At 35.1% G+C, this 25,554-nt stretch overlaps 1 protein-coding gene across 1 annotated transcript in view; it reads right to left on the bottom strand.

The window, feature by feature from the left end:
- Window positions 1-8,553: 8,553 nt before the first annotated feature.
- Window positions 8,554-25,554, bottom strand: part of LOC136035433 (dipeptidase 1-like) — a 224,095-nt gene continuing 207,094 nt past the window's right edge. Inside the window, exons 12-13 of the mRNA XM_065717242.1 lie at window positions 13,329-13,467; window positions 8,554-9,571 (exon numbers count right to left, since the gene is read on the bottom strand). Coding sequence (XP_065573314.1) covers window positions 9,470-9,571; window positions 13,329-13,467 — 241 coding nt within the window. The 3' untranslated portion in view covers window positions 8,554-9,469. The remainder of the gene's footprint in view (window positions 9,572-13,328; window positions 13,468-25,554) is intronic.

The following is a 25,554-nucleotide window of genomic DNA, read 5'->3' as shown; positions in this document are numbered from 1 at the left end:
ATTGTAGCCATATTTAATTAATAGTGAAAAAACACAATACAGCCAAAAAAGCCGGATGGGACAAAAGTCAATTGAGTCAAATTTTTCATTTCCCTAGTTTGACAAGAAAGAAATGTTCTTAGTTCTCTGGTACGCTAAAGTATTAAATGAAAGCGTAAATTAAACAAGATGTAACAAAAAAAAAACATTTTTTTCAAAATAAAGTGATATTTTACATTATTTATTTTTACTAATATGCAAAATTCTTGCCTAACAACAGGATAATTGTGATTAACTAAAAACAGAAATAGGTACTCTGTATATTGGTCTTGTAATATAGATGACATAACACAAAACGAATTTTGGGGATGTGTTTGACAAAGATAACTAGTAAATGGGATTTTCTAATACAGAACATAAGCAATGTGAAGAAAAAAATTCTTCCCTGTCAATAATTTAAAATTGTGACTAGCTAAAAAAAGAAATAGGTACTTTGTATACTGGTCCTATAATACAGATTTAATAATACAAAACGTGGAAAATTAGAGACGTATTTGGCAAAGAAAACTAGTAGATGGGATTTTGTAATAAAGAACAAAAGAGAAATGTAAAATACGAAAGAGAAGAATGATTATTGAAGGTTGCCTACAAATGACTTCAAAGTTCACTTCGTTGTTCAGTATTTTTACATTTCAATTCTAAGCTTCAAGAAGATGCAAATTAGTTTTTTTTAAAGATTTTAACTGATTTTCTAGTACGAAATGATTTGCAGTTTTCGAGAATATAAATTAGAACAACAAGAAAAACCGAGTCAAAGACAATAAAAACTAGATAGGTCGCAATTACTGTGACCATCTGTAAATTTTCGAGAATATAAATTAGAACAACAAGAAAAACCGAGTCAAAGACAATAAAAACTAGATAGGTCGCAATTACTGTGACCATCTGTAAAATTGCAGGCAAAGAATAAAGTTCTCGGATTTTCTGCAGGGTTATGAAACAGAAGCCATACACATGCATTTGAGTTAAGAGTCTACTTAGCAAAATCCTTGAACAGTACAGATTGATATTTTATTTGTGTTTCCCTTTTAATGAATTTCGAGTTTCCTAAACTTTTAAATAAAATATGATATTTATCTTCGAAAAGTATTGATGATCATTATCAAAGCTAGGCAATAAAGAAAAAAAAATATAAATTTAACTTGTTTAAATAGCAAACCCTCCTTCCGTACCGCTCAAAATTTCCTCGACGATTTTGTCTGCATTTTCATTCTCATCTGTCATTATACATGCCACTAATAGATCACTATTCAGCATAGCAGGCATAGTATCGAGGTCTCTGCAGCATTTTCCCAGACAATTCAGCCGAAGTCGGATGGTCAAAACAGAGCTGAATCCTGTTTCGAATTTAGTGCTTGACAATATTCGTAACACAAAGCACTCTATCGACGAAGGCATTACCGATCGATAAGCTTAAGACTTAAAGAGCTGATTGTACTATGTCCAGCAAAGGCTATTTTTTACTCAACAGTCAAAGAGTTCGAGACTCTGCTCACGATTGAGTTTATTCTTTATGCAAACACGTAAATCCTAGATGCATTAACTAAGTCTACGATGACTTGGAAGTTGGTGGTGTTTTCTATTATGTGTATTTTATAGTATTTTGTACATTCTATTTTTAAGTTTTGTCAACATCTTATATTTACACTAAAAACTCAGTCCCAGGAAATGAAATTTTTTTATTTACAGAAGTAACATTTTTTTTTTAATATGAAATTCACACTAAACTTCCAAAGTATTTTCAAATTCAAGGCTTAGCGTGCGTCATTTTAGCAACTAAAACCTTCTTAGTGATTTTCTTTCAGATTTTGACTTGTGGTCTTTGACATTGAATTTGGGGTCTTTCCTCCTTTTTTGAAAATCAGGTAAATTTTTGGCAGGCTCTCATCTTTGGATGGGTTACACTAAACTTATTTGAAACCAGCATAAAAAGTCAATCCTTATGATAGAAAAAGGAACCCTTTGCCCTGCAAGCGCTGTTCAATGTGTCCTGGAAGCTTTAACTTAATGCCCTCAGCCGTTCCCAAGATATTGTTTATGCGCCATTTTAACATTTAGCACGCTGTCACAGTCACAGGAACAAGTTCTTATGGTCACAGTCGCAACCAGTCGCATATAAAATCGTAGTAGCAGGAGTGGTAGTAGCAGTAATAGCAGTAGTAGTATTAGCAATACTAGCAGAAGCAGTTGTAGTAACAGCATCAGTAGTGATAGTAGTAGTTGTAATAGGAGCAGTAATAGTGGTCTTAATTCAATACTCTTACCCGTTCCTAAGATATTACAGATACAACTTTTTGATAACTTCGATACATATAGTCTCTTTTATTTTAGTTTAACATTCCCCGAAATTTCATTTTAATATCCTCATTATTTTCGGACATACCCAAGATCAAATAATCCCCTCTTCCACTTTCCCAATGATAAATACTGCATGAAAAAATGGAGCAGTTGCATAATTATATTCCTTGCCCTGGGATCATGAGGGGCATGATATAAAAGGAAAAAAGTGGAGAGGAGCTAGTGGCCTTACGATCGCTTTTGAATATCCTTCTCAACATGCCCTGAAGGTTTCCACTTTATGCCCTTAGTCGTTCTTTAGGTATTGGTGCTGCTTCTTTTTGACAATTACGTGACAGACATAACCAGACCATATCCGCTCTCTTTGGCGGAGTGGGGGGGGGGGGGTAATTCGGAAAAATTAGAAAAAACTAGGTATTTGTAACTTACGAACGGGTGATCAGATCTTAATGAAATATGATATTTAGAAGGATCTTGTGCTTTAGAGCTCTTATTTTAATCCCGGCCAGATCCGGTGACATTGTGGAGAGTTGGAGGGGAGGCCGGAATTCTTGAAAAACCTGAAAATTGAGTTATCTTTATCTTACAAATGGGTGACCGGATCTCAATGAAACTTGATATGTAGAAGGATCTTATGTCTCAGATCCTCCATTTTCAATTCGAATCGGATCCGGGGAGATAGGGGTTGGAGGGGGAAACATATATCTTGGAAAACACTTAGAATGGAGAGATCAGGACGAAACTTGATGGGAAGAATAAGCATAAGCTATAGATACGTGATTGACATAATTGGAATGGATACGTTCTCTTTGGAGGAGCTGGGGGGTGTTAATTTGGAAAAGTTAGAAAAATTGAGGTATTTTTAACTTAAGAACGGGTCACCAGATCTCAATGAAATTTTATATTTAGAAGGAACTCATGTCTCAAGGTTCTTATTTCAAATCCCGACCAGATCGGTTGACATTGGGGGAGTTGGGGGGGGGGGTTTACCGGAAATTATGGAAAACGCTTAGAGTGGGGAAATCGGCATGGAACTTGGTGGGTAGAATAAGCTAATGTCGTAGATACCTGATTGACGTAACCCTACTGCATCCGCTCTCTTTGGGGGAGTTAGGGGGTGGGGTTCAGTGCTTTGGCGAGTTTGGTGCTTCTGGACGTGCTAGGACGATGAAAATTGGTAGACGTGTCAGGGAGCTGCACAAATTGACATGATAAAGTCTTTTTCCCTGATTAGACTATCTGGGGGGCTGAAGGGAAAGTAAAAAAGAGAAAAAAAATGAGGTATTTATAACTAACGAGTGGGTGATCGGATCTTATTTTATTTTGATATTTAAAAGGACCTCGTGACTCAGAGCTCTTATTTTAAATCCCGACCGGCATTAAGCCTCTGATTTTCCCTTTAAATCAATGTATTGATTCTTAGAATTTTGCTAGAGCTCAAACCACATGAGCTCTTGGCTCTTCCGGCCTCGTCAGAAGAGCCATATGAGCTCTTAGCTCTTGTTTTCAACATGATTTGCTCATTCTTCTTTTTCATAAATAAGCCATACATTTGGCCAATACATTCATTTGACTGTATATAAAAGGTACTATATCTAAACTAAAGCAATATTTAAGTACTATAAAATATAATAAAATTTAAGGTATAAGGTACGATATCTATACTAAAGCAAATTTTTGTTCATTGTAAAAGTAGAGTCAGTTCTCAGTTAGTTTTCATCAAACATTTCGTGGTAACGAACAGTAAGTAAGGAATGGCCCGGATCAATAGTAACCAAAACTCTAAAAAACAGAATTTTAATACCAATGGATAAACACAAAGAATCAGTTTGTATGCTAATTTTAAGTATATACTTTTTATGAAGTTTGGTTTCAAGAAGTTAGTTTCACGAACTGTTAAAATGAAGTTTTGTTAACAAAGGGCAGCTTACCTATCTTACAGCTCTTGCTCCAGGACCTGTGGAGGGCTTTATCAACCTCAGAGTTGTGATTATTTGACCTCTCGACTATTTTAAACAGAAAAGATACCTCAAAATTTTAGTCAGATGTATTTGGGATGAAAAGCGTGGGAGGGGATTGATTGTCTATCAATAAATTTTAACTCTTAAAAAGGTCATTAGAACTTTCGATTTCCTATCGAAGGAGCCCACAGTTTTTTTTTTATCCGACCACCCGTAAAATTTAAGGTTTGAAAACAACTTTAATATTTTATTGAAAACTATTTTGGCAAATGCATTCATTTGACTTTAAACAAAAGGTACCATATCTGAAGCTGGTTTTTGTCCAATATACAAGCAGAATCAGTTCTCAGTTGGTTTTCATTAAACAGTTTGTGGTGACGAACTGTAAGTAAGGAGTAACCCGGCTCAGTAGTAACCGGAACTCTAAAAAACAGAATATTGATACTAATAGATATATCAAAGGATTAGATTTTTATGCTGATTTTAAATATATAAGTTTTATGAATTTTAGTTTTACCCATCAAAAGTGGAGAGCCTGAGAAAGTTTGCCTGATTTTCGAAAAAGGAGGAACAGCCCCTTAAAATCATAGAACCTTAATAAAAATAACACCATCGGATTCAGCGTATCAGAAAACCATACTGTAGATGCTTCATACTCCTATCTACAGATATGTGGAATTTTGTATTTTTTGCCAGAAGAAAAATCACTGATGCGTGTTAACTTTTTTTTCAGGGGTCACCGTATCGTCCCAGCGGTCCTAGAATGTCTCAAGAGGGCTTATTCGAACGGAAATTAAAAGTTCTAGTGCCATTTTTAAGTGATCGAAAATTGGAGGGCGACTAGCCCTCCAATACTAGATTACATGGGAGGATTTTTGATGGAGGAATCTTTCATGGGGGAAGAGAATTGTCCGTGAAGGGGGCGCTTAGTATTCCAGCATTATATAAAAAAAGTTTAGAAAATAAATAAGAAAAACAAGTTTTCTCAACTGAAAGTAAGGAGCAGCATTAAAACTTAAAACAATCAGAAATTATTACGTGTATGAGGGGTACATCAATACCTTGCTCTTTACGCTAAAGTTTTTTTAGTACTTTCAAAAAGAGCTATTTATTCTAACTAAACGGCCCTTGTGATTCAGGGGTTATTCTTACAGAATTGGAACAAAACTTGAACTTTACCGTAGAGAGTGAGGTATTGACGAGGGGATGAGCCCCTTCATCTACATACAAATTTTTTTTTCTTTTAAGTTTTAATGTTGCTCCATACCTTCAGTTGAAAAAACTAGTTTTTTTTATCTAATTGCTGACAAGAGAGCATACGTTTTTTTCATCTGAAGAACTACCGTTTGTCGGGCTTTTTAGTTTGTTTTAAGTATTAGCTGACAATTCTTAATTTATTATTATAATTTTCTGAGTTTTCCTTTCCTAATTTCGGCGATGCATTTCTAATTATAATCAGAAAAAAATATCAAGCAATTTTCAAGAGACTCCTGGATGTCAATCGCAGGCAGCACTTTGGAAATTCTATTCCAGTCAGTTGGGTCATCATTTGAAAGAGTTTCTGACCCTTATCTCGTACTCGTTAATGACTAGAAAAAGCCAATGTCTTCGTGATTTAAACATGTCATGTAATTATATCGTTCACGAACATTTTGGTAAAAAACTACAAAGAAACAAAGAGGTGAGGGAAGAAACAACATTTTCGAATAATTTAACAAAGTGAAATGAGGTGATCAACAGTTTTCAAGAAAGTCAGGACCTATATGAGTAGTGTCCCAAATTAAAAAATATAAGTTGCTTGAAATAATCCTTGCAACCGGTTCGCTTGGTTAAAAAGTGAAAACTAAATAAAAATATAGCAAAGCAATTCAGCAAAGCAGACCCTGCTTTGCTGAACTGAACACCAAGCTGATTCCTGGTTAAATGTGAAATACACAACTAAATCAGCCACCTTCACAACTATAATGCAAGATTTATGACAAAAATCTATCATCGGTAGACTCGAAGCAAGAAAGTTTGGATTACTATTGGTGGAAAGAGGCTCATAGAAGGTTTTAATTATTCAGGAATTTATACATGGTTTTGATTCGTACAGTTGTTACTGAGAATTTCCGAAATTGGTGAATGTTGACATTCACCGGTGGATGCCCGGAATACCTTTTTTCACCTTGGATTTAGTAAGCGTTGCCAGTCAACTTTTTTAATGCAAGGTCCGATAGTGAATAGAATAGAATCGGTTTTATTTGCACAATCTCTCGTAGTCATAAAACTAAATGACACTTGTGCTTGCAAAAAAAGAATTAAATCAAACGACAAAAACATCAGAAGATGAATAGGATTAAATCAACAATTGTTGTGATTTGATACAAAGAAAGGGATGAATGAGTTGGAAAAACGATAAGTTAGGTTATGTTATTAACCCATTTTTGAGATTTATAGCCTAATTTAACCTAACCTAACTTTAAACTTTCACCATTAAAGCTTGCATAAGACTGAAAAAAGCTGATTCGCAAAGCTAATTGAATCGAAGTAGAGAAAAAGGAATTTCGGATATTCATCGGTGAACGTTGACATTCACCAGGTTCGGACATTAGCTATCATGTGGTTACTGCCTTTTCTCAAACATTTGGCGATATATATAAAAAAAATTATTTTTCCTCAATCACTGATTTTTCTCTTCTTTTTCATTTTCTTTATTTCGAACGTAATCTGTTTAATCATTTCAACAGTTTAACTTGAAAATCAGAAATAAATAAGGTTTTGGAAGCTCAATATACTAATTTCTGCTTGCATTTTGTAATATAAGACAGCAAATTATAGGTCCCAGTTTCTTGGAAATTTATCTACAATAAAACTGGAATAGAAGTTAAAAACATATTTTTCAAATCTCAGATGAATTCACTGCAATAACAATCATAAAATTTTACGTAAACCTTCCTAGAATTCTTATTTCCTTAACATATGCCAACTATTCCTGTATGCGTGACAAAATTAAATTAGGATGTCGTGGTAGAAGTTTCTTATTAGACTCCAGAGTGGAAAGCTTAGGGATTAAAAAATATGGTTAGTTCGTTGGCTTTGATATTATTATTGGGCCAAATTATTGTAATAATTGAACAATAAAATATTTCTTTTATGATCATACATATATATATATATATATATATATATATATATATATATATATATATATATATATATATATATATATATATATATATATATATATATATATATATATATATATATATATAACTTCCATATTCATACGTTTTTATTGCGTATATGAGGGGGTTCACCCCCTCGTCAATACCTCGGTCTTTACACTAAAGCTTAAATTTTGTCCCAATTCCTTAAGAATGACCCTGAATCACAAAGACCGAAGAATAAAAAGTTGAAATTGCTAAAAATACTTTAGTATAAAGAGCTTGGTATTACGAGGAGGTAAACCCCTCATATGCGTAATAATTTCTGTTCGTTTTAAGTTTTAATGATGCTCCTTACTTTCAGTTGAAAAAACTGTTCATATTTATTTTTTCATTGTTTTTTTTAAATAATGCTAGAAGGTCCTTCGCCCTTCATTGAAATCCCCTTCCCCATGACAAATTCCTCCATGAGAAGATCCTCCCACGTAACCCTCCCATCAACTTATCCCCCACCCCAAACCAAAGAAATCCCCCCTGAAAAGGTATGTACACTTCCCAATAGCCATTACTATATGTAAACACAGGTCAAAGTTTGTAACTTGTAGCTCCCCCCACGGGGACTGTGGAGGAGTAAGTCGTCCCTAAAGACATAGTTATTAGGTTTTTCAACTATGGTGAATAAAATAGCTATCTCAGAATTTTGATCTGATGACTTTAGGGGAAAATGAGCGTGGGAGGGGGCCCAGGTGCCATCCAATTTTTTTGTTCACTTAAATAGGGCACTAGAACTTTTAATTTCCGTAAGAATGAGCCCTCTCGCGACATTCTAGGACCACTGAGTCGATACGATCACTCCTGGGAAAAGAAATACAAAAAAACAAATAAACACGCATCCGTGATCTGTCTTCTGGCAAAAAAAAAAAAAAAAAAATGCGAAATTCCACATTTTCATATATAGGAGCTTGGAACTTCCACAGTAGTGTTCTCTGATACGCTGAATCTGATGGTGTGATTTTCGTTAAGATTGTATGACTCTTAGGGGGTGTTTCCCCCTATTTTCTAAAATGAGACGAATTTTCTCAGGCCTGTAACTTTTGACAGGTAAGACTAATCTTGATGACACTTATATATTTACAATCAGCTTTAAAATGCGATTCTTTTGATGTAAATATTGGTATCAAAATTCAATTTTTAAGAGTTTCGGTTACTTTTGAGCCGGGTCGCTCCTTACTACAGTTCATTACCACGAACTGTTTGATTTGTGTTCTTCAAGTTCTCACGTTGATCGGTTTTCACCTCAAATAATCTTTGATTTGCATTATTTATGTATTCCTTCTGCGAAAATTGGACCATTGAAAGTAGTCAGCCAGAGATTATATCCTAATAAAGTGTGAAAGAGCATATGTCTCACTTTAAAAATAGTCAAGTAGGGGTTTTCAGTATATCAGATTTAGGATAATTTTCTATGAGATATATAGAAATAGAAAGTTTCAAACTGAAAGAAATGTTTGAATAAACTCAATTAGAATCCAAAAACTGTATTTCAAAATCATTTTACTTTTTGTGTTTGAGTGTAACTTTTGATACTTAGGTGTTTGAGCTGATATCGGGCAGCAGTGAAGTCATATACGTCTTATCACTGCAAAATCTAAAAACAAACATCTGAAAAACGTTGTTTATGACTAAACATGACATGTAAGTTAATAGTCACCATTAATTTCTTGGGTTTTTAATCGTTTTTCAATGCTGTATGTGTTTTTGGCTGTTGAATCAGTTTGGAATGGGAAGGGACGCTTTAGGGCTGGGCATGATCTTATTGATATGAAATTTTTATTTGCCTCAACTATCTTATTGCAAACAATGTTTGGGAAACCAATAAAGCATTTAGGAACCATGATCCGATGTTTCATAAGGAAAGAACAACTTAGTGCTTTTAAAAAAATATGAACTTTGATTCTCTTTTTTTTAAATTTATTCTGGCTATCAAAAGAACTAATATCTCTTTGGCTTAAACAACAATGAGGATTATCCTATCCGATAGAAGCACTGTTCATGGCCTCGAATATCCTCAGGAAGAATTGTCAGCTCTTCAGGAAGGACTTCGGCTTTTGACCATTCGTCACGAATCTGAAAGAGGAAGTCCCAAATAAAATGTGAATGAAAAAAACGATAAGATTTATTGCAAAAAGCATGCGGGCCGTAGCAATACAGAATACAGCCTACAAACAAAGCTCAGGAACAAAACACAACATTAAATAGTATAAATAAAAAAAATAAAAGGAAAGAAAAACAACAAAAAAAGAGAAAAAAGAAAGCAAGGCTTAACATTTTAACCAAAAAACACCAACTATGATAAAATTCAATTCCAAAGAACCGTAACAAGCTATTCCCTCAAACATGATGTCCTATATTTAACCCCTAAACGAAGAAACTTAGACAACTGTTTAATAGCACATGCCTTCCTCTCAGCCATCTGCTCATTTAACCGGCATTTAATCCCAAACACTTGTCCAAAAAATTCATTCGCAACTGAGATAGCTCTTCACACTCGGATACAAAATGAAATAAATCCTTTTTCACACAGCCACACATAGGGCAAAAATGGGGACCAGCCGCCAGCCTAAATTTTCCCGAAAATTTCCTTCTCAAACAGTTCGTGGTAACGAACTGTGAGGAGCGACCCAGCTCAATAGTAACCGGAACTCTAGAACAAGGATTTTGATACCAATAGTTACATCAAAAGAATTGCATTTTAATGCTGATTTAAATATATAAGTTTCGCCAAGTTTAGTCGTGCCCATCAAAAGTTACGAGCCAGAGAAAATTTGCCTTATTTAAGAAAATAGGGGGAGACCCCCCTAAAAATGCAGAATCTCAAAGGAAATCACACCATCAGATTCAATGTATCAGAGAACACTACTACAGAAGTTTCAAGCTCCTATCCACAATAATGTGGAATTTTGTATTTTTTGCCAGAATACAGATCACGGATGCGTGTTTATTTGTTTTTTGTTTTGTTTTTTCCCAGGGGTGATCGTATCGACCCAGTGGTCCTAGAATGTTTTAAGAGGGCTCATTCTAACGGAAAAGTGGAAACGGAAATAAGTGGGAGGATCTTTTCATTGAGGAATTTATCACGAGGAAGATAATTTCCATGAAGGGAGCGCAGGATTTTCTAGCATTATTAAAAAAAAAACAATGAGAAAATAAACAAAAAAATGTTCTCAACTGGAAGTAATGATCAGCATTAAAACTTAAGACGAACATAAAATATTATGTATGTAAGGGGGTTCGTCTCCTCCACAATACCTTGCTCTTTACGCTAAAGTACTTTTAGTAATTTCAACTATTTATTCAACGGCCATTGTGATTCAGGGGTCAATCCTAAAGATTTGAGACAAAATTCAAGCTTTAGTGTACTGAGCGAGGTATTAACAACGGGGCGAACCCCTTCATATACGTAATAAAAATACACAAATATAGAAGTTCGTTAAGTAAGTTAATTTGTAAGGTACGTATGTTTATTACTAACAGAAACGTTCGTAAAAAAAAAAAAAAATATAGTTACATTTTTAAGCAACCAAAAATTGGAGGGCAACTAGACCTCCTCCCCCACCCTTTTTTTTATCAAAATCGGCCGATCAAAACTATGAGAAACCCATTTAGCAAAAGAAAAATTTATATGCAAATTTCGTTTTAATTATTCATGTCCAATGAGTCAAATTCAAAACATGAATTAATTGAAGAACGTTCGGAAATTAAATTAAAAAAATAAGATTTTTAAACTGCAAGTAAGGAGCGACATTTAAACTTAAAATGAACATAAATTATTCCGTATATGGAAGGGGTTGTCCCCTCCTCAACGCCTCGGTCTTTACGTTAAAGTTTTTTTTACTATTTTCAAAAGTAGAGTTGTGACAAAGAGTCAAACTTTAGCGTAAAGAGCGGGGCGTCGAAGGGGAAATTCCTTTCATATACGAAATAATTAATGTTTGTTTTAATATTTAATGTCGCTCCTTACTTGCAGTTAAAAAAACTTGTTTTTTTTTTTTTTACTTAATCTCACATAAACCCAAACTATTCCCTCTTACCAACAATAAATTCCTCAAGTCCTCTTTATTCAACTCGATGTATTACCATTATAATACATCCTCAATAGATTCATAAATCAACAAAATTAAACCTCCTTCTAAAACCCGTGTACAAAAATATAGACAGACACTCTGGTCTGTGGTTCACAATCTGATTTTCACACTAAAAGTTTTTTCTTTTAGTATAGAAAAGGCGAGAGGAAAAAAAATTAGTTCCTTCGACAACCAGTTGGGATCAGCAGTACAGGTTCTGGGCGAAGAAAACTTCTACCCTCTTGGAGTTAGCTTTTATTTAGAATTAATTCTATCAGAAATGCAATTGTAATGTATAAATTGCATTTCCATTGCATAAAAAACGTTTTTCTGACAAAGTAAAGAGTGAAGTTTAAAATTAAAACGAAAAAATTAATGCTTCGCAGTTTATGCATCGTATGTCTGAAGAATCTGTTTCAAATAAAATGACCTGTGATATTTCCCTATGTTTCAAGAATTTTGAAAAACTAGCGCTTTACTGGAAATCAAGCTTGCTTTATTTAAGCATAATATATGGCCATAAAAGACTATTGACATCCTTGCAAATTAGTTGTTTTTTCTGTAGTCTGCTTAAGGATTTTAATAATTCCAATTATGTTTAGTTAAGTCGGTTTTGCGTTTTCAGTAAAGCACTAGGTTTTCAGAATTCCACAATTTTAGGGAAATATTATCAGCCACTTTATTTGAAACGGTTTTTCAGATATATGTTGCATAGACTACAAAACGGTAATTTTTGTTCATCTCAAGTTTCAATGTCGATCTTTACTTTCACCAAAAATTGGTTTTTTAAATTGTTTTCCTTTTCGTTTTTAGGTTTTAAAAATATATACAAAACGCTACAGTGAGATCTCTGTCGAACTGGAGCTGAACATGAGTTTTGTTAAAAAAAAGTCAACATGAGTTTTGTTTTAAAAAATATAAAGTAAATGTAGCTTTTATTTCCCGTCTCTCTTTAGCTTTTCCTTGAAAAAACTTGAAATTATTTTAATTAGTCAATTAGTTCGTAGCAAAGAATTGTAAGTAATGAATGACCTGGGGTAATTGTAATAAACAATCTAACAGAAGGAATATAAAATTCCTTTTGGTGTGCAAAAATACATCGAAAAAATAGGATTTTTATAGCGTATTAATTTTCGTATGTTTCCGTTTTAGTTTGATTTATTTGTTCGTAGTAATTTACTTTCGTTTTAGTTTGAATCGAATGGATTTAATTTCTACTCATTTGCAGTTATATTGCCGTTCTTTGCTTTCCCTTTAAAACTATTTTGGGGAATCATACGTAGGAAGTAGGTCACAATAGAAACTTGGGGACCTCTGCATTTATATTCTAGATTTTAATTTTTATAGTTTACTTTTGCGCGAGAAAATCAAGCAGAGATAGTATTTTTGAAAGTGGATGTTTTTCTCCCTTGTGACCGAATCGAGTTGTCGTCACATATGGCACTGATAGATGTATACCAGGTGGCAAAATATGTACGACCCCTCGGACCAGACATCTATCTAATTGGATTTTTAGAATAAACTTTTGACAAAGACTTATTCACAATATAGTTGGTTTATTTCTATTTTAGATTAGTCTTGTACATTATTTAGCAATCACTTAATGGAAGTTCCTGTAAGACCAAGCAAAGTTAGCATCATTTATTTCTTTTAACCTCCGTCTCAGTTTTATTGCCATTGTCTGGAGGTCTGACCAATTATTCTTCGGCACAAAGACAAAGTACTGAGAAACAATATACTAGGAGAATAAACTATCTTACTTTTTCTACTTGACGAAAAACACGGAGAAAATTTGTCCCAGCTAGCTTTTTAAGATCTTCTTCTGTCCATGTTGGATCTTTCAACAATTCAGCAAAAAGATATGGGTACTTGGACACGTCTTCAAGTCCTTTGGGAGTGCTAGAAAAAAAGTTTTATTTATCTGTAAATATTTTGTAATGTTGTGATTACTCAAAGATTATGCGAGTGTGCTTTTTCTTAAATTAAACTTACACCAGACATGTATCCAGCCTACTCCCCTTCTAAAATATTTGTGTTTTCACGATTTTTGTTAAAATTTCTCACCCCTCCGAATAGTAATTTTTAGAAAACCTTTTCCAAAGAGAGCTTCTCAAATAGAACTACAGAGCAAAGTTAAAAGCTAAAATAAGTAGAAATGAAGTCAAATAACTAGTCAAGCTAAAAGACAAAAAAGAAATCAACATGGATGAACGATTGGATCTTCAAAGGGAATATTGACTAAAACCTAAAGGGAATACCTAAAGGGAATAGAGATAAGTTCTCACATTTTAGAGTGGCTGTATCCACCCCTAAACCCTCAAAGACTATATAGAATTATTTATGAAATGGAGAGGCTATTATGTAGTTGTATTTCGAACGACCTATTTCTCTATTCAACTGTATATGTTAACCCTGCCAGGCAATGATGCATTATTATCTGAATATTTGTTTTACTATGCAAATTAAGGAGTCTTCAAAAGCAGGTCTTTGAGAACTTTGTCACCTGAAACTGAAAGTAGTAAAATTGAAACTATACTCAATGATAATTTAGCTTGCAGGAGAACCAACTGAAACTTATGAAGCAAATTCAAGAAATGATTCAGCAGATCTTATGAGAAGTGGTTGTAATATAAATTCTTCCCAAAAGAGTCGCCTCTCCCTAGAACGTACGGTTTACAAAAATCACTCGAAGTGGCATTCTGCGTAGACCTATACTATCTACTATTAAATCCGTAACAGAAAAAACCCTAAAAAATGGTTTACCCGGTAACTTAGACCACTTTTTTTTGGCAAAGATCTTGCATGGAAAATTTAGAACTTCAGACGAACCAATTGAAAAAATCTAAAAATTTCTATGGAATCCAGACTATTTAGTTTCGATAAACAGTCATTGTAAAACATATCTGAATTTGCCTATTCTTTTTTAATGTTGTGTCCAAGCTTGAATAATATACAATTTCAATAGAGGAGCCGTCGGTGGAAAACCATGTTGAATTTGGTTAAAAAAGCTAATAAGCAAAAAATTATTTCAAGTTTAGAAATTAATTTTTCGATCATTCAGAGGTTTAACGGCGGGGGAAGCTGTAAGTTCAATTTTAGCAAATGTTCTTGTAGAGCACATGGAAACATTGCCTTTAGAATTACTGTTTTTTAGACGAAAAATTTCCGGGAGGTGCGAAGATCACGCTTTTTTTTTATTTTGGAAGAATCCCAAATGGAGACACAGAGAGATACAAAAAGAAACAAAGACTTAGAGGCAGATGGACAAATATGCACATAGAAACACGAACAAACGGACAAAAAGACACAAAGACAGAAATACAAACACACGGTCAGAGTGAAAAAAGACATATAGGCACATGGATAGACACACACATACACCGTCAGAAAGAAAAAAGACACACACACAGACAGATGGGCAAACAGACACAAAGACACACAGCCAGACCGACAAAAAAAACAAAACAACAACAACATAAAGAAGACAAAACAAACAGACGGTCAGAGAGAAAAAAAATACATATAGACACACGGACAGTCACACAAACACATGGGTAGAGAGAAAAAAGATACATGGACGTACGGACAGACAGACAAAAAGACACAAAGACACACAGACGGACACACGGACAGACAGAAAAAGACACATAGACACACAGACAGACAGACGAAAAGACACACAGAGATAGACAGACATAAGACCCATGGACACACAGACAGACATACAAAAAGAAACCCAGGCATACAGAAAAAGACTTATTGACATATGAACAGACAGACAGACACACAAAAAGACACATAGACACACAGACAGAAAATGACACATAGACAGACAAAAAGACATATAGACACATAAACAGGGATTTAAAAAGAAACACAGACAGAAAGAAAAAACACAAAGACAGACATACAGATGGATAAAAAGACACACAGACACACGGAAAGACAAGCAAACACACGGTCAGGGGGAAAAAGACAGACAAAAGACATATTAACATATAGGCAAACGGACAGAAAAACAAAAAGACAAATAGACATACAGACAGTTGAAGCAAAAAGACAAACAGTAAGACGCACAAAAAGACACATAAAAACACAGACAGAAAAAACAAGACCCATAGACACACAAACAGGCCAATAAAAAGACACACACACTGACAGACAGTAAAAAGACACACCGAAACACATACAGAAGGACGAAAATACACATAGACACAGGGAAAGACGGACAAAAAGACCCAAAGTCACAGACAGACACACAAACACACTGTCAAAGAGGAAAAAGACGCATAGACAAACGAACAGACACACAAAGAGACACACTGACGGACACACAAACACAGACACACATGAAAAAAAAACAAATAGACACACAGATAGATATAAAGACACACACAGAAACACAGACAGACGGACAAGAAGATACATACATACACAGAGATAGACAAAAAAAAGAAACATTTACACACATATTAGATGGACAAACAAAACATTACACACGGAGAGACGGACAAAAGGACACAAAGACTCACCGACACACAAATACACGATCAGAGAGAAAAGAGAGACATAGAAACACGAACAGACAGACAAAAAGACACGAAGACACACAGACGGACACAAAAACATACAGACAGACAGAAAAAGAGAAAAAGACACACAGACAGACATACAAATAAATACACAGACACACGGGAAGATGGAGAAGAAGACAAATGGACACCCAGACAGTCATAAGAAATTAAAAAGACAGAAAAAACACATCGATACACATACAGATCGACAAAAAGACACAGAGACAACCAGAAAGAGAGAAAAAAGACAAAAACACACGAAAAGACAAACAAAGAGAAATTAAGACACACCGACAGACAAACAAAAACATATACAGACACTAAAAAAAAAAACATATTGACACACGGACAAATATACAAAAAGACACACACACACAGACAAACAGACGGACGGATAAGAAGACACATAAACACACAGATACACATGCAAGAAGACACACTGAGAGACAGGAAAAAAATCGACTCATAGACAGACAGACAAATGGACAAAAACACAGACACATAGGTAGAAACTGACACATAGAAACACAGACAGAATGAGCAGTAAGACATAGAGAAAGACGCAAAAACAAACACAAAGATACACAGACAGGCATATAAAAGACACACGGATACACAGACAGACAAAAAAAGACAAATAGACACACATAAAGATGGACAAAAGGAAACAAAAAGAAATAAAGACACACAGAAAGAGACACAAGCACACGGTCGTAGATGAAAAAGACACATTGACATAGACAGACATAAAAAAAAAACACATAGGCAGACAGACGGACAAAAAGATACAGAAACAAAAACACACAAAGACATATGAGCACACAGACAGACAAAAAAGGCACACAAACACGCAAAAAGACACATAGGCACGAACAGACGGACAAAAAGACCAGACACACAAACACACGGTCAGAGAGTAAAAAGACACATAAACATAGACAGAAATACAAAAAGAAACGCCGACAGGCTGACAGACGGACAAAACGACACACAGACACACACACACACACACACACACAAACACAAGGACAAACGAAAACACCGACAGATGAAAAAAGACAAACGGATAGACACGCAAAAAGAAACAAGACAGACGGACAAAAAGACGCATAGACGCACATACAAAATGAATATCAAACACACATACATACAGAAAAACGACACATAGACGGAAAAAAGAAACAAACACACACACACACACACCAAAAGACAGATAAACAAAAATACAGAGAAAAAATACACATAGACACAGAGAAAGACGGATAAAAAGACAAACAGAAAACCAAGAAAAGACACTTAGACAGGCGGACAATAAGACATGTAGACACGCAGACACATGGTACAGCGACAAATACGCATACAGACACAAAAACAGACACACAGGCAGACAGACAGACAAAATAAACACAGACACATAGAAAGCAAATGAAACATAGTCAGAGACTGAGGAAGACAAATATATATACACAGAAAAAGAAACATAGACACTCTGACAGACGGAAAAAAAATGTATAGACACACGGACAGACGGACAAACAGAAACACGAACAAACAGACAGACACGTAAAAAGGCACAAAAAAAACAGACAGAAGAGGTTACAGAGACATACCGATAGAAATACAAATGGACACACAGAGACAGATGGACAAGACGACAAATAGACACACAGACAGACAGAAAAAATAAACATTTATACAAAGGCCGACGGAAAAACACACAAAAAGACACATCGACACACAAACAGTAAAAATGACACATAGACACACAGACAGAGGTAGCAAAATGACAGAAAGACAGACGCACAAAAAGATAAACAGATACAGAGACAAAAAAGGAAACATAAACACACAGACAGACATGTAAAAAGACACCCAGAAACACAGACAGACAGAAAAAGACGAATAGACAAAGAGACAGATGGAAAAAAAGACACATACACACGCGGACAAAAAGGGACAAAGACAGACACACAAATACTCGGTCAGAGAGACAAAAGACGCATAGACACACGGACAGACAGACAAAAAGACAAAAAGACACACCCACAGGGGGAGCAAAAAAGTTAGGTTTGTTTGGGCTTAGTAAGCCCAAGACATCAGTAGAGGCATGAGCGAAGTGTTTGATATTGCCAACAAAATTGTGTGTATGCTTCTTTTGTCCATCAGTATGTGTCTCTATGTGTCTTTTTTCTGTCTGCCTATGTTTCTGTGTGTCTTTTTATGTATGTGTCTGTATGTCTATGTGTTATTTTTTGTCTGTTTTTGCGTCTATTTGTCTTTTTGTGCGTGTGTCTGTTTTTCTTTTTGCTCCCACTCTCTGCTAATCTATGTGTCATTTTTCTGTCTATGTGTCTCCTTGTGTGTCTGCCCGTCTAACTATGCGTCAATGTGTCTTTTTTTCTTTCAGTCTGTTTTCTTTTATTGTATGCCTGTCTCTGTGTCTTCTTGGCTGTCTTTTTGTGTGTCTCTTTGCGTCTTTGTATGTTTGTCTCTGTGTCTATTTGTCTTTTCCTGTTTGTCTGTGTGCTTGTATGTTCCTCTGTGTGTCTTTGTTTCCTTTTGTCTATTTGTCTCCTTTTGTCTATTTGTCCGTGTGTCTATCTGACCGTTTGTTTGTGTATCTGTCTTTTCATCCTTTTGTCCGTCTTTCAGTGTGTCTATATGTCTTTTTGTTCATCTGTCTGTGTGTCTATGTGTGTTTTTTCTCTCTTTATGCGTGTCTGTGTTTCTTTTAATATTTTTTCCTTGTGTCTCTGTGTCTTTTTGTGCGTCTGGCTTTGCATCTTTTTGCTCCCTCTGCCAGTGTGTCATTTTCTGTCTATGCGTCCATTTGTCTTTTTGTGGTTCTGTCCGTCTGCCTTTTTGTCAATACGTTTTTTTCTCTCTATATGTGTCTCTGTGCGTCTTTTTCAATATCTGCCTGTATATGTCATCTTGACCGTCTGTCTGTGTGTGTCTTTTCGTATGTCTCTCTCTTTATTTGCGTGTCTTTTTGGCCGTCTCTCTGTTTATCAATGTATCTTTTTTTCTGTCTGTGTGTGTGTCTTTTTGTCCACATGTCTATGTGTCTGTGTCTTCTATGTGCCTTTTTTCTGTCTGCCTGTGTTTTTTGTCGCTGTGTCTGTTGGTGTATCTGTGTGCCTATGTGTCAGTTTTTGAGCTCATATGCTTACGTATCTGTGTACCTGTGTGTCTGTGTGACTTCTTTCTGTCTGTCTGTGCGTCTGTGTGACTTTTTTGTTTGTCTGTATGTTTATATATGCGTCTCTGTATGTGTCTATGTGTCTTTTTGTATGTGCGTCAATGTGTCTTTTTGTCCTTCTATCTATGTCTTTCTGTTTGTCTGTCTGTGTGTCGTTTTGTCCAGTCTGTCTCTGTGTCTTTTTTCTGTCTGTCTTTTCGTTTATGTGTCTTTTTCTGTGTGTTTTTGTCTGTCTGCCTGTCTGTGTGTCTTTGAGTTTTTTTCTCTCTGACAATGCGTTTGTCTGACTGTTTGTCTGTCTATGTTTTCCTTTGTCCATCTTATGTGTTTCTATTTGTCTATTTTTCTTTCTGCCCCTGCGTCTATGTTTTTTTCTCTCTGACTGTGTGTTTTTGTGTCTTTCTGTGTGTCTTTTTTTCGTCTGTTCGAGTGTCTATGTGTCTTTTTATCCGTCTGTATGCGTGTCTAAGTGTCTTTTTATCCGTCTGTATGCGTGTCTAAGTGTCTTTTTCTGTCTGTCTATTTGTTTATAAGTCTTTTTCTGGGTCTGGCTGTGCGTGTGTTTGTCCGTCAGTCTGTATGTGCGTCTTTGTTCCTTTTTCTCTCTGACGATGAGTTTGTCTGACTGTCCGTCGGTCTGTGTGTCTTTTTGTCCAACTCTATGTGTGTCTATTTGTTTTTTTTCTGTCTGCTCGTGTGTCTATGTGTCTTTTTTCTCTCTGACATTGTGTTTATGTGTCTGTCTCTGTGTATTTTTTCAATCTGTCTGTGAGCCTATGCGTCTTTTTATTCGTCTGTATGCATGTCTATGGGTCTTCTGCCTTCTGTGTCTATGTGTTTATTTTGTCTGTCTGTGTGTCTATGTGTTTTTTTCTGTCAGGTTGTGTGTCTGTCTGTCTTCGTGTCTTTTTCTTACATCTGTCCGTGTGTCTATATGTCCTTTTGTCCTTCTTTATGTGTGTATATGTGTCTTTTTGTGCGTCTGTCTGTTTGCCTTTTGACCCCTCTGTCTGTGTGTCTATGTGTCATTTTTCTGTCTATATTTCTATGTGTCTTTTTCTGTGTAAGTCCGCCGGCCCATGTGTCAATGTGTCTTTTTTATGTCTGTGTTTTTGTATATGTGCCTATATATCTTCTTGTCCGTCTGTCTTTATGTATCTTTTTGTATATCTGTCAGTCTGTCTGTGTGTTTTTGTTTCCGTCTGTGTGTCTTTGTGTCGTTTTGTTTGTCAGTTTGTGTGTCTGTGTATTTTTTCTCTCTGACCGTGTGTCTGTCTGCAAGTCTTTTTGTTCGTCAGTCAATGTGTGTCTTTCTATCTTTGTCTTTTTGTCCGCGTGTCTATGTGTTTTTGTCTCGTTCGTCTGTGGTTAAATGCGTAAAGTGGGTTTGAGCACAGATAACATTACCTATGGAGCGAAGTGTATTAGTCCATGAGCCCCGAGGGCAAGGGGGTGAGATCTGTGTTCTATATTTATTTAATAAGGCTCTTTTAAGTTTTTTTAGTTTTATCACTCTTTGTTGAATGAATATAGAATACACACCTCGCCCTGCTGCCCACGGGGTTCATGGACTAATACGCGTCGCTCTATAGGTAATGTTACGTGTAAGTAAGCCCACTTTATACATTTTTAGTCTCATTGGAGGGTGACTTTAGAAAGCTAAAAAATTGATGCACTTCTCTAATTATGACAATGAAACAACATGCAAATCATCAGAATCTTGCTATATGCAGTAATATGCACTTTAGACAGCTTGTGACGAAACTAAACATTTACCTATGTTTGTCTCTGTGTCAAAGTTATATCTAAATTTCGTTTAAAATTTAATTTTACTTTTTTTCAATTTTAGTGTTCTTGATATTTTTTTCATTTCATGTATAAATATGTTTTGACCAATAGATAGGTTTTATTTTTACCCTAAAACCCAAGGGTAGGTATTTCCCCACCCCCTTAACCCAAGTCACCCTGACAATATAATGTGATTTTGAAATATGAGTTTTTCTTAACCCTTAACATAGTTGTATCGAAAGACCAAGGCAAAATTGATAGTGCACTCAAACGTGAAAACGGATTCACGAGCGCCTTAAAAGGGTACCTGGAATAAAAAGAATATATTTTTCAGCGGCTTAAGGGTTAGTTTCTAAGCACCAGTGAGACATTTAACAAGAATTGTCTCAAGAAAAGTGTGTAAAGGATAGAGCTATCTTAGAATTGAATGCTCACAAGAATAAATATCTGGACTATGAATCAAGTATCGGAGATCTTTTTGGAAATGTGTGATTGAGTTGACATGACAATAAGACCTTAATTTTTTTTAGACTGTCGAAACAATTCTAATGGCGGATAATTGGATACTGAAAAGTAAATGTCCAGAGATATTAATTCTCAAGGATAATGCAAGCCTAAAAGTAATAGTTGACGACGAGGGAAACTTTTTATGGGTGTTTTTGGTAATACCTTACAGACTGATATATCATATCATCATCTTTCTGGTATTAGCATTCCAAAAATGTAAAAAGAAGACAGTCATACTGCTGTACCAAAATGGTAAGGTATATTTTATCAGCATGTGGGAACTCCACCCTATACAAAAGGAATTTGATAATAGAAAATGGATCGCAAGCAAAAAATTACATTAGCAAACGATATTTCTGATGAATATAAACACGAATTGATGACAAGAAAAGTGCCTGCGAACATAAAAAGTGGTAATGATCGTGAATCAAGAGATACCGTCATTGAACCCAATAATATCATTGTTTAAGCGCATGATGATTTTGTGGATGAAGCAGCAATGAAAACTGTGTATGATCCCAAATTTACTAATGAATATTGTACTAGATACGAGCTAGGAGAAGATAAAAACTGTGTTGTCAAGAGAAAATATGATTAATTATTTTATGAAAGGAATTGGAAATATGTAAATGAGTGCTTTAAGAAAGTGTGCGTATATAATAAGGTTATCGTAGCATTGAATGCTCAAAAAGTCGAATATCTGAATTATAAAATAAGTAGTAGCCTAATGGAGACCTTATTGAAACGTTTTGCGTATTACCATGAAGGTAAGAAATTAAATTTCTTCGTAGCGGCCAAAAATTTCCATCACCAAAATGGTGGATATACAAAAGACAACTTTTTCAAAGATGTTAGCACTCAAAGGTAATGCAAGTCTAAAACTAATAGTTGACAAAGAAAGGAAGCTTCTTGCTGGTGCTACTGGTAACAAATTACCGATTGATAATCATATTATAAAAATTCTTCGGGTATTAGCATTCAAAAGAAGACATGAAGAAGACAGGCGTACTGCTTTAGAAGTGTTCGAAATCATATCATATCTATGTAACAGAAGTGCTGCCTTCGCACAGATAATATAATAATAGACTTTGAAATTGTAATTAAAATAAAAAGTGCATTACCAGATGATATTTCCAATGAATGTAAATTTGAATTGATGAAAAAAATCGTCTGCAGATGTTAATAGTGCTAACGATGGTAAACGCAGACTTGCAGTCATTGAGCGTAATAATAACAGTGATGAAAGCTAGGATGCGCTCGTTGATGAGACGTCAAAAAATGTATGTAACGCAATATATAACAATAAATATTCTGTTGAATCAAACGGTTCGTGTTAACGAACTATAGTAAGGAGCGACCCGGCTCAATAGTAACTGAAATTCTAAAAATGAAATTTTGATACCAACAGTTACATCAAAAGAATCACATTTGTATGCTGATTTTAAATATATAAGTTTCATTAAATTTAGTTTCACCTATTAAAAGTTATGAGCCTGAGAAAATTTGCATTATTTTAGAAAGTAGGGGGAAACACCCCCTAAAGGTCAAAGAATCTTAAAAAAAATAGACCATCAGATTGAGCGTATCAGTGAACCTTAATGTAGAAATTTCAAGCTCCTATCTACAAAAATATGAAAATTTGTATTTTTTGCCAGAAGACAGATCACGGATGAGTCTTTTTTTCCCTCAAGGGTGATCGCATCGACCCACTGGTCCTAGAATGTCACGACAGGGCTCATTCCAACGCATATTAAGATTTTTAGTGCCCTTTTTAAGATATGTATTTCGGGACGACTTAATTCCCCACAGTCTCCGGGGGAGGGGCTGCAAGTTAAAAACTTTGACCATTGTTTACAGATACTAATGGTTATTGGAAAGTTTAGAGACATTTTCAGGGGGACACTTTTCCGTTGAGGGGAGGTGGGGTTTTTCGGGAGAGGGGGTTAGGTGAGAGGATCTTTCCATGGAGGAATTTATCACGAGGGAAGAGAATTTTCGCCCAGAAGATGTATTTCTCCATGTGGATAGCAACTATGCCCCCTTCCGCGCCCTTTCCCCCAAAATAGTTTCATCAAAGTTTAGAGATACTGTAGCCATTTTGCTCAGCATAGTTGAGAGACCCAATAACTTTAACTTTGGAGTTAATTTGAACTCCCACAGGCCCCGGGGAAGGTCTTGAAAATATATAATTTGCCCGTTGTTTACGCATAGTATCTCCTATTTGGTAGTATACATTCTTTTTTCGGATAAAGGATTGCATTTTCTGCTGGAGGATTTTCCACAGGGAAAACTTTCCATTGGGAAGCATATTTCCGGGGGATAGAATTGTAAGGGGATTTACCAGGGGGGGATTAGCCAGAATTCCTAAACAAAATTAATTTTGTTTATTTACATTGCATATGCTGATGACATTATCCTTCTAAGCCGGTCCAAGTCTAGTCTTGTTTCTAATTTTAATATTTTAATTAATTGTTTAAAAGGTTTGGGCCTTTCTATCAGTTTTGAAAATGTCAATTTTTTGTTGTAAATTGTTTAGAGGATAATGTCAGGGCGACTCTCGATTGCGGCAATGGTGTTATTTTTCAGTCGTCGCCAATAGTCACTTATTTGGGATTACATTATGCTGCTTCGAAAAGAGATTTTAAACCAGTCCTGGTTCAGCATGTTCAGATGAAACTACGCAAGGCATTTGGTCTTTTAATTCGTTTTCGGGGTCTTTACCGTCGGGACGTCCTTGGTCGTATGTATAGTGCTGTTGCTCTGCCTCACGTATTGTTCCCGTCCCTCCTCTTCCGAAATTTCAGACCTTCTGATCTTTCGCCCATTAAAGTTTCTTATTTTAAATTTTGTAAATTTTTACTTGGTTTCCCCCTTTCTTTTAGTAACACTGAGATTGTTTTAAAGCTTAATGAAAGGATCCTGTAGTCTGTATAAAGAAAAAAAATATAAAACATTTGAAGATAAGGCGAAAATTAACCTTTTAGGCCACAATTTATTTCCGTTTTTTAGTAACAGTTCTGGCTCTTCATGATTTATAGGCTAAACTATTTAGCAAGTGTTTTTGTATCTTTTTTTTAAGTATTTGATCAATATTTGATAGGTTTTGATTGTAAGTGTTATCATTTGTTTTTTCTTTATATTATATTGTAGCGTACTCCTCATTTTTTGAGGGAAATAAAGAAAATAAATAAATAAATATTTTAAGTTTTTCTTTGTAAGCCCAATCTTACGCGTGGAGATATCAAGGGTAATTTTCTGAGATAAATTTTTAACGGTATTGAATTTTCTAGACCATTTTTCCGGGGAGAGGAATAATTTTTCCGAGGAGGTGGAACTGGATTTCCTGGCATTAAAAAAAAAACCATTTGAAATAAAATAAAAGTTTTTTCCGTCTGAAAGTACGCCTAAGGGGCAACATTAAAATGAACAAAAAATATTACATATATGAAGGGGATTGCCCCCTCTTTCTTTACGCGTAAGTTTGAATTTAGTGCCGATTCTGTAAGAACGACTCCCGAAAAATAACTGTAGTTTAAATAGAACAATGAGAAGCTTAAGTACTAAAAAACTTCAGCGTGAATAGTCGGGTGTTTAGAGGGGGAAATCCTTTTATTATGTTATCATTTCTATTTGTTTTAATTTTTACTGTTGCTCCTTGCTTTCAGGTGATTTTTTTATTAAATTCCTGGTGTAAGTTAATGTTTGCTTGCCAAAGAATATTCATTAAATCATCCCCCTTGTATCCCTGGCCGTGGAACCTTTCGAGGGGGAATAAGTGTAGGCCTATTGTGATTCAATTTTGAATTATATTTTGTATTGTCTTGCATTTAATAATAAACTTCTCTCTCTCTTTCTGTTATTGCTGTGTATGCGATTATTGCCTTTCTATGCTTTATTTTTGTCGTCTTTCTAATA

Source organism: Artemia franciscana, chromosome 14 (genome assembly GCF_032884065.1).
Source record: "Artemia franciscana chromosome 14, ASM3288406v1, whole genome shotgun sequence".
Classification (NCBI taxonomy): Eukaryota; Metazoa; Arthropoda; class Branchiopoda; order Anostraca; family Artemiidae; genus Artemia; species Artemia franciscana.
This window is presented reverse-complemented; position numbering and strand designations above follow the sequence as displayed.